At 36.1% G+C, this 16,405-nt stretch overlaps 1 protein-coding gene across 18 annotated transcripts in view; it reads left to right on the top strand.

Moving 5' to 3' along the window:
- Positions 1-16,405, top strand: part of DCLK2 (doublecortin like kinase 2) — a 144,302-nt gene that overhangs the window by 10,507 nt on the left and 117,390 nt on the right. For all 18 annotated transcript variants that reach the window (XR_011537758.1, XR_011537757.1, XR_011537759.1 and 15 more), the window contains exon 2: positions 9,354-9,688. Coding sequence is in view for 13 of the 18 variants with exons in the window: in XM_070611616.1 (XP_070467717.1) it covers positions 9,354-9,688 (335 nt within the window). In the remaining 5 variants the exon portion in view is untranslated. The remainder of the gene's footprint in view (positions 1-9,353; positions 9,689-16,405) is intronic.

Raw genomic sequence — 16,405 nt, 5'->3', positions numbered from 1 at the left:
TTAAGTAGTAAGCTTTACAGCTTTTTGGTTAGGGAGTAGGAGATTTTTGTTTTTACTTTCACCTAATTTCTTTTGTCTTAAGTTAAATTTCAATGCTGAAACATGGATTTGTGGGCATACCTCTTCGCAGATATTCAGATGTTCAAAATACATTTTGTTCCCCCTTCTCAGTGGAAGGTATCACAGACTGTACAGCTGGGAAAGGCAATTATATTCCTTTTTTGAATTTAACAGCAATGGTCCAGCACACAGCAAATGAGTGCAGAGTGGCAACAGCATCCAGGCCAGAGCAGCGCACTTTGTGTTACTCCACTGATCCTATAAGTTTAAATTCTGGGCACTGTACAGTTTGGATAGAAAACCCAATTAAGTTGTTTGCCACAGCAGAATAATGAATCAGCCTTACTTACCCTCACCCTGTATTTTTCTTAACCAACTGAGTGTGGAAACTCATTTCTGATGTGTTTTAGATGGAGATATGCACATTATAATCCACCCAGTAGGACAAGACGTCTCACAAATGCTGTATTTTGTGAAGGACTTGAAACTGTCTTATAGATGCAACATATTCAGATTATTTTTTTGGTTACCTTCCTTTGGAAGTAAGTTTTTTTTTCCTCAGTTCGGGAAGTTAGGAAAGAATTTAGCTTCCTAAGATTTTTGCTGATATTAGACCTACAGTGTCAGCTGTGCTTTCTCCTCTTTTCTCTTTGTCTTTCCTTTTTTGTGTCACCGTATTTAAATCTGTGTATTTGGGTGGGGAGGGGCTGTTTCTGAAGCTTGAAGAGTCCTTGTACTTTAGACTTATAAACATATTTTCCTTTTCATTGTGAAGTTTGGTGTTTGCTTCCCCTCCAGGAGTTAGGCGTGGTCTCAATGTCTAAATTTTGTATAACTGATTTTCTGCCGTGAATGTCAAAATAGTTTGTAATTGCAAACTAATTAATGGTGTTAAGCAGCTAACGTAAATATTTACCAGAGGTAGATGGGAGACTTTACAGTAACTGATAGAAGAGTAGGCTAAAACATACTGTTGTTGAATTTCCAACTGCATAAGGTTGCATGTAGCTATTTGTAATTTCTAACATTAAATTCACATTTTAAATGTTGAAGAGTTACTGCGATTTAGCTATTAAAAACATATTATATATATATATATATATAGATATAGATATATGAGTGAGTGTGTACACACATACACACACGCATATTCCATTGATTGAAAGACATATTACATTTAGTGGAGCGAAAAAGAGCCCTGGAGTCTTGATGCTTTTGATAGTGAAGAAAAAATGTTGGTAGATACTCAGCAGTCCTCATATGCTGCTTGTTTTCCTTTGTGCCTTAGGTTGCCATTTGATGGACTGGCATGACCTAAGAATGTCTCAGTCTCCTAGGGTCATTCTATGTAAACAGCCACGCTATGCAAATGTTCTACCTAGAAGTAATGCAAATCTAACCAGTGAGGTGTGTAGATTTGTTTTGGAAATACGCATTATTTAAACAAACATGTTTTGAGTGCCTGTTACACGCCGGGTACTGTGCTTGATGTAGGTAGACTGAAGAGGGCACAGTCAGTTTTTTCAAGGAGCTTCCAGTCTAAGCAGTGGTTTGTAAGAAGAGATTGTTTTCAGAGTCACTGTGAAATTAAAAAACCTTACCTACGTGTTTTAGTCCCACCTTCCAGTGATCCTGGTGTAGTTGGACTCTGGTGAGGTCTGGGCATTTGTATGCTCAACAAAATCACCTGATTAAAAACAAAAACTCTCCACTAAGAACCACTGGAGGAGACAGGTAAAGAATAAATGATTATGAGCTGATAAGACATTGTAAGCTGAGGGTACAAAAAGAGCACTCAAGAGTGATGTAGTTTTTAAAATTTTATTTTAAAATTATAAAATATAATATACCTACAGAAACCTCATATAACATACATGCACATCCCAGTGAGTTATTATGAAGTGAACACCTTTGTGACGACCAACAATGTCAAGAAACAGAGTACTGCCAGAACCTGAGATGCTCTCCCTGTGTCCCATCCTGGTTACAACTCTTTCCATGGTACCAGTAGCCTGACTCTTGCTTTTCTTTTAGATTTTTTTTATTTTTCCTTTTCCTCCCCAAAGCCCCCCGGTACATAGTTGTATATTTTTAGTTGTGGGTTCTAGTTGTGGCATGTGGGATGCCGCCTCAGCATGGCCTGCTGAGCAGTGCCGTGGCCACGCCCAGGATCCAAACCAGTGAAACCCTGGGGCTGCCTAAGCGGAGTGCACAAACTCGACCACTCGGCCACGGGGCCGGCCTTGACTCCTGCTTTTCTTTATATTTTTACCACCGATGAAGGCATCCCTAGTCAATATAGTTTCATTTGTCTGTTCTGTCTGTTTTGAACGCTACAGAAATTGAATCTTATTGCAGGTATTCTTTTGTCATGTTTTGCTCACCATTGTTTGGAAAGTTCATCTAAGTTGTCACATAGAGTTCTTGTTTGTTATTTTTCCTTACTGTATAGTAGTACGTTATATGACCACACCATAATCTATGTATCTGTTCTGTTGATGGACATGTGGATTCATTCTCATCTTTGGCTCATGAGCAATACTTCTACGAATTGTTGAATTCACATACACATGCACCCACACACATAGACACACTCTTACACATACTGGTGCTCATGTGCATGAGTTTCTCCAGGACATTTTCCTAAGGTGGATTTATGGGTCATGTGATGTATATGTTGTCAACTTACTGGATAATGCCACCCCATTTTCCCTAAGGGATTGAACCAATTCAAAATCCTTCTGGCCATTGGGGCCAGTCCCGTGGTTGAGTGGTTAAGTTCATGCACTCTGCTTCGGCAGGCTGGGGTTATGCCGGTTCGAATCCTGGGTGCGGACATGGCACCACTCATCAGGCCATGCTGAGGCAGTATCCCACATGCCACAACTAGAAGGACCCACAACTACAAATACACAGCTATGTACCGGGGGGCTTTGGGGAGAAAAAGGAAAAATAAAAAAAAAAAAATCCTTCTGGCATATACGAAACTTCTCATTGGTTTATGTCCTTGCCAGGGGTGCTTAATCTTGACTGGTCAGTAAAAAAGAGGCAAGATGGGAGGAGAAGGAAAGTTATTTCAGGCACATAAGAAGGAATGAGAATAAGAAGATATGATGAGTCTGGAAGGAAATTGTAAATATACTGGTATGACACTAACTTAAGAACCTGTGGGAAAGTGGTGGGAGATGAGGCTGAAAGTGTATGATGTGCTGAGGAGTTTGGCCTTTATTCTAAAGGCAGTGAAGCAGGCAAAAGACATCAGATCTGCATTTTAAAAACTTGCTGTGACAGCTGTGTGGAAGATGAGGGGGTGAGGCCTGATATAGGGAACTTAGCTACTCTAATCTAGGGAGAAATAAGAGAAGACAGGGTTGAAGGAGATGGATTCCCGAGGTGCTTAGACCAAAGTCAACAGTTTTGCCAATTCTGTTGACTGTAGGGAAAGGGAGAAGACAGGCAGGAGCCTTGGGTTTTGCTTAGGTGACGGTATAGGTGGTGACTTCATTCAAGTTGGAGGATTCAGGAAGAGGAGAGTTTGAGGTCAGGGTGGCAATAATGGAGAGTGAAGTTAGTTTTAGACAGGTGGCATGTGAGATATCCATAAATAATCTAGTAGAGATGTTCTTTAAGTGGTTTGAACCCAAGAGAAGGGACTAGGCTGGAGATGTCCTCATGGTATAGGTGGTAGTTGAAGCCATGGGGGTGAATGCAACTGCTCAGGGAGAGTCTAAAGATGATGCGGTGGATGGTTGGAAGAAGAAGATCTTGAAAAGCAGACCAAGAAAGAGCAACCAAAGAAGAGGCAAAACAAAAGAAATGAGATCATGGAAGCTAAGGAAAGAAGGATTTACAGGAAGAGAATCATAACTGTTGTCCAGTGCCCTCAGAAGACACCAACTGAAATTAGAAGATATGCTTTGCATTTGACAGTTGGGAAAGAAGTGCTTGGGGATCAGGGCATTTCAGCCAGGGGAGTGATGCTGCAGTTGCTTAAGAGCAAATAGTGGCTGAGGAAGTGGGGAAAAAACAGATGAGGAGTGCTTTTTAACTTGGCAGTGAATAGAAGCCAGAAGCGCATTAGGTAGAGTGGGATGAGGAATGAAGAGACGGGAGGCTTTGTGTGTGTGTTTAAGGTGGGAGGCACTTGTATATAATCCTGTAGAGAGGGCTGTCTGGTTAAACAGAGGAGAGAGGAATGTCCCTGAAACCTCAGCATGAGGAGAGGGAAGAACCCAAATCCTGGTAGAGGGACTTAATGTTGAATAGGAAGTGGGTACCCTTATCACTGAAAAGGAAGAGGAGATGGGAAAAATTGACACAGACTGAAATAGATTTGTAGGATTAAAGGTTTTCAGAGGACAAAAGAGTGGGGATTTCCTGGCTTTTAATAGCCCCTTGGCTCTCAATAGGAGGCAATTCGTTTGGTTGAGTAAGGATGCAAGTTAATGGTTAACAAATACCCAGGTTGTATTACACAATTGTAGGCACCCTTTGTCAACCTGCTAAATATGAAGTAATACAGAGTGTCTTTGGACAAAATGTCAGTGGTAAGAAGCCACAGCCATGCTGCTGTAGAGAGTTTTAAAGGAAATTCAAAGACTTTGTATTCTGTACTGTGCTTGAAAACATTTAAGTTGTATAACCACCTTATGCTTCTATTCATCCTCCTCCTACACAGAAGGCAAGTACTTTTTGTGTGGAGTATTCACATGTTCATAATTTTCAAAATGATTTCCTCCCAATCTCTTATGGTCAAAGAACTTTTATTAGAGAGAGAACTGTTATTAGAGAAAGAGAGAGAGTATATGTATGTATGTGTGCATGTATATCAATTCTTTTTAGCCAGAGACGACCAAGAACATGCCTGTAGTTGAAGAAGTGGAGTTTATTACTTATTGCAGCAAGAAAGAATGGATGTTATAGGATACCACGGGACATCTCAGTAAGAGGCTGTTAGACCTATCATTGAATTTGGGCTTTGGTTGAGTAAGTTCAGGAGGATCTAAGGAAGCAGGGACTCATTCTGTATTGGGTACTGTCAGAAGGAGGGACAACTCTGTGATTGGTTATCTCATGAAATCTTATTTATAGGGAGGGCAGACTAGGTTGAGGAAAATCTGTAGTTGGTAAAGAAGTGTCAGTCACTCACTGAGTGTAAAAGGGAGATGTTTGGTATTTTGTGGGTTGCATTGTGACCTTGTTTTTGTGTCACTTTATCATAGTCTCAGAATGACTTCATCTGAAATAGGTGTTCTGTGAGATTATATCCCACAGAGGAACTCAGGTCTGTGAGTGTCAGACCAGCTTGTAATAACATTGATGTCTGGCTGTGAACGTCAGATCTATTCTGGATGTCAGAGACTGCTTTATTTTACATATATCCATATACGAGAGATATATACACATACATTTATATCTTTAATTTTTATTTCTTTTTAAAATTTTATTGAGGTAACTTTGGTTTGTAACACTATAAATTTCAGGTGTACATCATTATATTTCAACTTCTGTATAGACTGCATCATGTTCACCACCAAAAGTCGAGTTTCCATCCGTCACCATACATATGTGCCCCTTTAACCCCTTTTGCCCTCGCCCCTTCCCTTCTGATCACCACCAGTCTGTTCTCCATATCTGTTTATCTTCCACGTATGAGTGAAGTCATACAGTAATTGTCTTTCTTTCTTTGATTTATTTCACTTAGCATAATACCTTCAAGGTTCATCCATGTTGTCATAAAGTACATGATTACATCTTTTTTGTGGCTGAGTAGTATTCCATGTGTGTATATATCACATCTTCTTTATCCATTCATCCGTTGATGGGCAATTAGGTTGTTTCCAAGTCTTGGCTATTGTAAATATTGCTGCAATGAGCATAGGGGTGCATATATCTTTTTTAATTAGTTAACTCTAATTTTTAAATGAGATGCTTATCCTTTCCTTGTTTTGGTGAGTGTAATTTTAATATGTATTGGTAAGAGTTTAAAAAATTCTCTCATAATGTAATATTTTATCAGTATATCAAGACTTATTACTTTAGGATATATTTTTCCAGCTGTATCAGTAGTATAAAATGCAGTGTCATTTGGAAAACTTGTTATATATCTGGGGAATGAGCAGAAAACAGAAGATTCTTGCATTGATCCAGGTGGGAAGTGGGTGGCAATGAGAGCGGAGAGGAGGGGCAGTTTTAGAAATATTTAGAAGATAGTGTGGACAGAACTTGGTATCAGAAGGTAGTGTGTAGGGAAGCCTGGAGAGTGAAGGGTGATGCCTAGGTTTCTACTGACTACTTTGAGTAGGAAGTGACGTTCCTCATTAGAATGGAGAGGAAGGGAGAAGTGACAAGTTAGCAGGAGGATACCAAATCTTAAATAAGAATCCCTTCAGTAGCATGAACCTGGTTGGGAGGATGCTGATTGCTTCTAATTAATTTTGTATGTGCTTAGTGTCTAACAGAGAACAAAAATTTATTGTTTGATTAACAGCAAGAGCTGTTAACTTCCCAAGCAACCAAAATCTTAAATTCTTTTGTCAGCATATTCTCTCCCTATAGGCAAATCTATGTAAGTGATAAAATTACAGTTAGGAGGTTGTTTGATCTGGGTGGGGACATAACTGGGGAAGCTAGCCTGAGTATCTTGATGGCTGCTGTTATCAAGGTATGACATCTGTACTGTGGGGATTTATGCACCCATTATGCAGAAACACAGGTCTGACCTCAAAACCCTGTCTGGAAGCTTTGTGCTGAAATGTTGAGTGCCAGGGATGCCAAAGTGGGTTTCATGTCAGTGCCTAGCACATGGGCTGGCGCATAGTAGGCGCTCAGTGCATATTGTGAGGGGGAGTCTAGGTGTAATAGAAGAGTACCCCGTAAACTATAATTTGGGTCGGCCATGGGTACAGGCAAAGGGTGAGGCTCTGTCTAGCAGACATTTGCCAGCCCTAGTTCAAAACTTTACATTTTTATTACAGAACTGATCCACAAGTTTTTAATAGAAACATTATGAAGGAAGGAAGGGAGAGAGGGAGAGAATTAAAATTTTTCTGTAACCACACACAAATAAATTAAAAGACAAGCTTCCTTTACCTATTTTCATTCTGATATTCTGAACCCATGTAAAGAGGCAAAATACAGAGGAATCTAAAAGGCAGCTGTCTTGGTTGATTTATTAGCTGTGCAGGGACTAGGTTGATCAAGGAAACTGACATATTAAATTTGCTTTTCTTTTGTTTCTTTTTGCCCTTGTCTCTTCTTTTTATATTTGGAAAAGTTTTCCCCCAGCTGACTTCTCCCTGCCCTTAAAAAAAAGAAAAGAGTCACTTTTGCTTCCTGAGATTCCTTTTTTTTCTTCCATCTTAATATTTTAGGTCAGAATATACAATTAAATTTTATCATAGGTGAAAATAAGCAGAGCTTTTCAATGTGAGAGTTGCTTTCTCTGTAAAGTTAAAGGAAAATCACAATTGTTTATTTTAGCTCATTAATACATGCATGTAATGTATAGTTATGTGTATATACATATGTATTTTTTCCAAAGATTGGCATCTGGGCTAACAACTGTTGCCAATCTTTTTTTTTTTTCCCTGCTTTTTCTCCCCACATCCCCCCAGTACATAGTTGCACATTTTAGTTGGAGGTTCTTCTAGTTGTGGCATGTGGGATGCTGCCTCAACATGGCCTGATGAGCAGTGCCATATCCGCGCCCAGGATCCAAACGGGTGAAACCCTGGGCCCCGCAGTGGAGCCTGCGAACTTAACCACTCGGCCACGGGGCTGGCCCCCTATAGTTATATTTTATTAAATTTATACCTATTTTTGAAATTACGTGCATTTTCCCACACAATTACACTGTGAAAAATGATTTAGATAAACCTACAGAGATGAAAAATCGCTGAATGGTGATGGTTGGGCTGGACTTCCGATGATTGGTGTAGAAGCATTGTTAAAGCTGCAGCTGGTTCCCTAGTTTTCAGGGGCAGTGACCTCATTATACCTTTAAATGGAAGACTGCTCCACATCTGCCTGATCTTTTGCTGACTTGTTCATGTGCTGTTGGGAGTTTTTAAGTTCTCTATTATTCAGGATTTCAAGAACCTCTTGATAATAGTTAAATATAATATTTATATTAATAGATTTTCCACACGAATTCTCTTTCACTATTTTGGGTATTTTTGTTTTAAGCATTTGCAGCATATAAGGCTTGTATTGTGTAATTGTTATGTTAAGAATGAGATTATACTGAATATGTGAAAAAATAATGGATTCTCTTTGAGTTAGAAGATATCTTAGAGAAAATCTTACCATGTAACGCCCTTATCTTATATATCAAAAAGTTACGACTAAAAGAATTCAGTGACTTCTGAGTTTACTGAAAGAAAAATTATGATTTTTAAACATATAGTTATGAATTATGAGTTTTCAACATATAATTATGAAGAATTATGATTTTTCAACATGTGATTTTGGAATTTAAAATTAATGAACATTGAGTCAGTAAACCAACTGACAAATAATATAGTTTTTATGTTATACTTAAAAAAATTAAGCTGAAGGCTACATGAGTGATAACTACATCATTTTAACTACTTAACATTCTTTCCCATTTAGGTAGATATAGAAGAGATTGTCTATTTAAACTAATTATTTTAAATTCACATTCTTTAATTAAGGAAAAAAATGCCTAAGGTATGTTTCTTTGAGCTATCAAAACTCTTCCTTCGTTTTTGCAGTGCTTCATTAATCGAATAAATGAACCTGTAACTGAATATAATTTAGTCAGCTATGTGAAGATATAGTCTTTGATTAGGACTGAAATCTATAATTGTAAAGAAGAGGAAAATAGTTTTATTTTTTTACGTGAATATATTATATTGTGATAGTTATTTCTTCCAGAATGATATTTTTTAAAAAAATTAAATTAGTAGACTTTTGGAAGTAGGAAGTACTTTAGAATTCATCTGGGTTAACAACTTCACTTTACAGATGATATTGAGAACCAAAGAGTAGAGGAACTATTAGGGTGACACGTTTGGTCAAAGTAAAACCTGGATCTCTCAATAGTTTCTTTGTCCAGTGCTTTTCATTTTGTAATGTATGTAATTATCTCAAAATCATTCTAGATGCTATTAAAAAGAAAGAGAGAGTGGAGAGAATGCCCAAGGAAAAGGATGTGAATGCCCTTTCAGTGAACCTGTGAAGTTCACATAGTGGGTCTCCAGCATTCGTTCAGATACAATGCATCTGTAGTGGGGATAATCATGCTAATAAAATTGATTTTTGCTTTTTAGGTGAGAGTTACGTGTGTGCATCGAACGAACCATTTCGTAAAGTTGATTACACCAAAAATATTAATCCGAACTGGTCTGTAAACATCAAGGGTGGGACAACCCGAGCCTTGGCTGCTCCCTCCTCTGTGAAAAGTGAAGTGAAGGAAAGTAAAGATTTCATCAAACCCAAATTAGTGACCGTGATTCGAAGTGGAGTGAAGCCTAGAAAAGCCGTGCGGATCCTTCTAAATAAGAAGACTGCTCATTCCTTTGAGCAGGTCTTAACAGATATCACCGAAGCCATTAAACTAGACTCAGGAGTGGTCAAGAGGCTCTGCACACTGGATGGAAAGCAGGTGAGACGTTTCTAGCCCCCAGTTCTCCATCTTACTTTTAAACTCTCCCTGTACCATGGTGGTTACATATTTGACAATATGAATTTCATAGTCTGTTAGAAATTATTCTAGTAGTCCTACTTGAGAAGAGTGTGTGTGTGTGTATGTGTGTGTGTGTGTGTGTATGTATATGTATTAGTCTTTATCATAAAAAATGTAAGCGGCTTACCTGTCTCTACCTGAAGATCTCAAAAGTGAATTCAGAGAAATCAGTAATATACTTCTTATGGTCACTGGATGGAAAGTATAAACTTCTGAGGGAAAAGTGTAAGTTGAAGAGGCTTCCTAAATTACGTGGGATGTTCTCTATTTAAGAATATCTATTGACTAGTAGAGTCATTATGAGTTTGGGTAAATCGTAGGAGTAAAAATAAAAGATATTTAACATTTTTTAAAAAGCTTTCCCTGCCCACTTACGTATAATATGGAAAATGCATTTCAAAGAAAGTGCTTTTATAAAAATGTCCATATGAGTTTCATAGGGAACAATGGAGATAATCAACATTTCTGAAAAATATACACAAATTACATAGGAAATGCAAGTCAAATTATGGTAACAATATACCAGGAATCTAATGGACTAAAAAAAAGGGCAAATCGAAAGACACACGAATATCAATTATACAGAAAATGAGTTTCACCACAGATTATCATTCCTAAAAAGAAACATGTGGCTTCTGAAGTGTATTTTTTTCTAATTTTAGTAAAGTTAAATTGTTTATATTTACATTGTATTAAACATTATAGTTTCCAACATTCAATTTGTTTCTTCATTCCATTTTGTCTTTTCCCTCTAACATACTTAATTTGTTTTGCAGTGTTTGGCTCATGTAGTGCTGAGAATGAATAATAAAAAACACTGGAGCAGTGTCTTCTGGAAAAACACAATTAAAATAGTTTTCTAATTTCCTAAGACCAGATCTAGTTACTAAGTCTTACTAGGTCTTACTAGGACTATAAGGATCCTTCTAATTAGTTAATGGTTAGAAGGCGTAACACTTCATTGCAGCCTGCCCCAAGTACAAATGGAAATGGACACTTTACAAATTGAGTTAATGGCACAGCACAACACAAAACACCTTAAGATTCATTTTGCAAGTAAGTGAAAATATTTAGACTATGAGACAGAAAGGAGATTTGGTAAATAATTGATTCTTGGCAAACACAGGGAAGACAGGAAATATAAGGGACAAATATTTAAGATACCTAACAAGGAAAAATGAAAATCATAAATACACCAAATTAGAAAACATAAATGTTTAGTAAATGGAAATGAGATTTTAAAAATTGAAACTCAGATTTGGAAATCTCCAAATGTTCTTCAGGGAAAATATACGTGAAATAAAGAAGTTGAACATCTAATTGAAATAGTAATTGTTGAAATTTTAGTAGTTATCTAAAAATTTGTCTTCAAAAAGGCACTAGACTAGAAATATTTATATGTAAAAATGTTAACTAAAGCACAAACAACCCCAAATCGTCAATGTATTAAAGAATAATACACCGCTATAAGTAGGACTTAAGGACAGAAATTAAAGGATGGCTTACTATTAAGAAACCTGTTTCTACATGAGATCTAGAGGGTGGAGAATAAGAGCACACGTTGTCCCAAAAAGATGTCACAAAGGCATTTCAAAAAATACAAAATCTATGTTCAGTTAAAGATTTAGTTATAAAAATGGAAGGTGAATTCTCTAGTACACTGAAGAAAAAAAAAAAAGAAGGAAAAAAGAAATTCCTGTCTGAAACAAAAAGCCCATGTATTGGTGAACAAGTGAGATACTGGAAGTATTTCCGTGACAGTCAGGTCCAAGATAAGGACACCTGATAGCACCAATATTCAACGTTCTTTTATATATTCTTCCTGATTTTTATTTATAGTTTAATTGTCATTTCAATGAGACTCTAAACAAGATTTTCTGGGTAATGGGAGGAGGGATACCTGACAAAGTGATTTTAAAAGTTAATCTGGAAAAATAAGCAGGAAAATTTTGAAAATAATGATGAATGGGCTCTCATGCTATCAGATACTAAATCATCATCCTCATACCACGCCAAAAATAAATTCCAGGTGTTTTAAAAATATAGCTGTCAAAATGAAACAAAAGAACTAAAAGAAAATATGTCAATGGTTATGTTGAAATGGGAAAGAATTTTCTATGCGTAAAAGTAGTGGGAAAATCACAAAGGGAAAAGTTGGTCGGACAACATAAAAATTAAAAATTTCTAGGTGTCATAAGGGTTATATGCTTTTATATTGAGTTATAGTAGTTTAACATGAAAAAAACTAACGCTAAAATGAGAAGATGGATAAAAGACCAAACAGACTATTTGAAAGGGTAGAATTATAAATACTAGCATAAAAAAGTTGTCTTACTGAAAAGTTTTTAAGTAAAGCAATGAGATATTATTTTTAATATTTTAAATGGACAGGTTTTTATAAAAGAATGTCCATTTTTTTAATATGCAGTGAATTGACATTCTCGAAGACTGATGGAAATGTAAATCTTTACAGAAATCTTAATCTTTATAAATCTGTATAAAGATTTATAAATCTGTATAAAGATTTATAAATCTTTATAGAAAGCAATTTGTTTTTTACAACTATACAAATGTTTTTACTATTTGAAGTAATAAATTAATTTCTGTGGATTTATCCTAGATAATGTGAAATGCAAACATAATTATGCATAAGAATTTTCATTCCAGCAATAAGAGCCAAAGATTGGAAACAATTTAAAATCCCCAAAGTAGAAAACAGGTAGACAATATTACCGTAGAATTCCTATATAGTGGCCATTGTAAATTATGTTTGGGGGTATGTTTAAAGACATGGGAAGATGTTAAGTGGAAAAAGCAAGGAAGAAACTCTATAGTATGTTTTCAATTTTGTGTTAAGAAAGAAAAGTAGAGGAGGAATTTTTTTTAAAACTAATTCAGAAGGAAACAAGCTTATAGTTGCCATCAGAAATCCAGTATTTGCTGTTCTGATTTCCACTACTACTTCTTCATGTCTGCTTAGAAGCGAGAACTCAAGCACTGAGAAAGAAAACAAAGACTGATTTCAATCAGATTGCAGAAATTAGAACGTTGTGAGTTAATCCTTGAAATTTTGGTATGTGGCTATGAAATGTTGCTAAAAGTATCTGTTTTGTCGCTGTTTATGTCTTATAGAACTTAATTTTAAAACTTTCAAGTAAACATTTCTTTGGAAAAATTATAAATTTAACTTTTGATAGATACAGCTTTGGCTATTGTATTTTCAGACTGCCAGGTATCCTTAAAAGCTGTAGTTTTCTTGTTGCTGATTCAACATCTGTACTATTAGGTTGCTATTTAAAACGTTGAGTCTATTTTTTGGTTGATATGTGTTATAAAGAGAACATTAAATCTTGTTTTGAAATAGCCTGAAGAATTTTGTCTTATGCTTAAGATTAATGCAAATCTTTAAATGGGCAGTGTTAATTTTGATTTTATTTTATAAAGTGATTTTTTTATAGGTATGTAAAACTCTGCTCTCTGAAAATTCTCAAGAAAAGGACAGCTGTGCTTAGGTGAAGAGAAAGGAATGAGAAAAGAACTAAAATCTGTTAATGAGTTGTCTCTGCACAAAATTTTAGACTGTCTGCCTTAACTTTTACATCCTTTCCTGGTTATTTCCTACGTAGATTCGTTGTTCATCTTAAAAGAATCTGATCTTAGACCCAAGGATAGAAATTAAAGAGTTTATAGGCATTTCATCATAAATAGTCACTGATCCCATCCTGACACCTATGCCAGAGTTTTAGGGTGCCCTGGTTATCCTTTATGGGCTTGAAAGCTTTCCTGATTGAAGAGACAGTGGTGTGTCATGTGCCAGTAGCATTTATGTCGTTAAAACAGTGTCCCTGCATCTAATCTTCCTTCGAAATGAATGGTCACATCCTCCTAGTAGTATTGACTCCATTTAAAAGGTCTGACTTGGTTAGTATAACTAACTCATGTGTTTTATGTCTCCTTATAAAATCACTTGAAATAAAATCATATTTTAGGATTTTATCCATGTTAACTGTTGGGTTTTCTTTAGCGTAGAGCAGTGTTTCTCAACTGGATACAGTTTTGTCCCTAGGGGACATTTGGCAGTGTCTGGGGTCATTTTTTGATTGTCATGACTGGAGGTGGGGATTCTACTGGCATGTAGTGGATAGAGGCCAGGATGCTGCTAACCATCCTACAATGTACGGGACAGACACAACATAATTCTTTCGGGTCCAAAATGTCAGTAACACTGAGATTCAGAAATCCTTGTGTAAAGCAAGTGAAATGATTTGAAAGGAAATGATATTTGTTCGAATATTAACTTTGTTATCAATTAGGCCACATGGTAAACTATTTCACAATTTATAGTTGTGCTCATAGCCTGTCTAGCCACTTTTTATCTAATTGAGGCAGGTGTGTTAGAACGTCATGGTTTATATACCGGGATTTTTTTGTTGTCTTAGATTTCAATCTGTTGGTCTTTCTTGTATGAGGTTGACGTGCAGTTGGCTAGTATAGCTTCACAGGGGATTAAATAAAGACGTCCAAAATGGTTTTATAGGTATTCAAAGAAATCATTACTTAATCTTGTGGGGTTTTAAGTATTTAATACTTAAAAGTGATGTCATGATTATCAATTTTTTAAAAAATACATAACCTATGTATTTATAGATGGGATGATTAGAAAAAATAATTTGAATACAGAAGTCATGACAATTCTCTTAAGTAATTTTCTTTTAATTTGCAATTATTTTGGATTAAATGTTTCACTTTTGTTTCTCTTTTGAAAATAAAACCTTGAACTTTTAAGTTAAAGGAATTGTATACCTTTTAAATTTTTGGAAAGTCAGAGTGACTTTCTTATAATAAACTGCAGCAGGAGGAGTTCTTTAAAAAAATGTCTTTATTCTGTTAAGGGCTGAAAGGTCCAAATATAGCTTTTGTCCACATGTGTAAAAAATTCTAGCTTTTAGCTTTCCCAGAAACAGCCGAGTTTTAACATAAAAGAAATGTATTTAGTGGAATTTTGGAACAAGTTGATTCTTGTCATGGGCAGAGGCAAAACAGACTCAGAAATTGCTAGCAGTTGATGCTTTGGGGGTAAAACACTTCCAGACTTTGGGACTGCTGCCAGCTTTAGGATGCCCATGTGGGCTGGGTCCTCCATGGAGATCATGACAACCCCTTGGAGTGCTGCCATCTTATCAGTCATCTTAGGGTTTGTGACGGTTTCCATTCTCAGTTTTTAAAAAGTTAAATTTTTTCATGGGTACCATAATATAAATAACATTTTATTTTGTACCTTAGTTGAATTTTCTGGCATCAATTTCTAGCGAAGATTCATTTCTCTGTAATGACCTAACCATTCTTATTTAAAGCAATCTCTTCTCAAAACTTGCTACATAAAAATCAAATGGTTGATATCTATTCATAAATATTTTCTACAAATCATTTAATCCCAATATAATTTTTCCTTGAAGTAGTTGTGAGAGTTTGATTTTAATTCTCACACTGTTCCCAATGCATGCGTTTCCTTTTGTAGATAACAGAAATCCAGAAAACTGTGTTTTGTCTTACTAGATACAGTCCCACCTCTGAAGTGTGTGTAGCCCTGATCTGTCTCAAGTAATGGAAAATTTATCCCAATCAAGAATCAACAGACTGTGAGTAACTAGTGAGATTTTTCAGTGTAGCAGGAAGTCCAGGTATAGAAAGGGAAAAAACATTTGTTTGTTCTTTGATCTCTGACCTAAGCAGATTTTTTAAAAAAGGAAGGGAAGGCTTAAACTCCTTTTGATTTAATGAACCGCTTTTTTCAAAAAGTGTTTGAGAAGTGGGAAGAAAGAAGGAAGCATTTAGATATCCCTCTTTTTGTTGAAATAAAGTTTGTTTTACCATTCTGGTATCCGTTGTGTAAGCACTTTCCCCTGACCTTAAATGATGTTTTTTCCCTTTTAATGGGAAACTGGAGGAAAACAGCAAAAATCCTGTTAGTAGTTACTGCCGTTGCAAAGTAGAAGAAATGTTTAAGAGAAACAATTTTAGCTCACGATATATTATGCAATGTAAAGTGTAGATGAGATAGAAATGACATCACTGTAAACTCTTTTGTTTCCTTATTTATTCCTTTGATATCTAAACTGGAGTAATGCATGGAGCATAAAGATTATGTTAAATTCATTTCATTTCTGTTATACATATGTTTTTCAGTGATTGTAATAATTATTAAAATATGTATTTTGTTAAATATGTATTTTATAATGATTAGAATAATAGCTAACAGCTTAATTAGCTAGTAGATAAAAGCTGATAGCTTACTATGTCAGGCATGACATGAGTGCTTTATATTAGTCTTCACTGATCCTCAACAACAACCTTGAGAGTTAGGTATTATAATTCCCATTTTACATTGGGGAAATTGAAACAAAGAGAGATCAAGTAGCCTATTCAGAATCACGCAGCTGGCAGTGGAGCTGGGATTCAAACCCTGGAAGTGTGATTCTGGAGACACGCACACCCACACACACCTACCCCTACACACACCCACACCCACCCTTCACAGCTATGCTGTAAGCTGTCTGTGGTCAGGCTCTGTGAATGGCTTCAGAGATAATGATGAGAGACAGAGCACATGACTAATAAGCTAATCAGGTTGTTTCA

Source organism: Equus przewalskii, chromosome 2, assembly GCF_037783145.1.
Source record: "Equus przewalskii isolate Varuska chromosome 2, EquPr2, whole genome shotgun sequence".
NCBI classification, from domain to species: Eukaryota; Metazoa; Chordata; class Mammalia; order Perissodactyla; family Equidae; genus Equus; species Equus przewalskii.
This window is presented reverse-complemented; position numbering and strand designations above follow the sequence as displayed.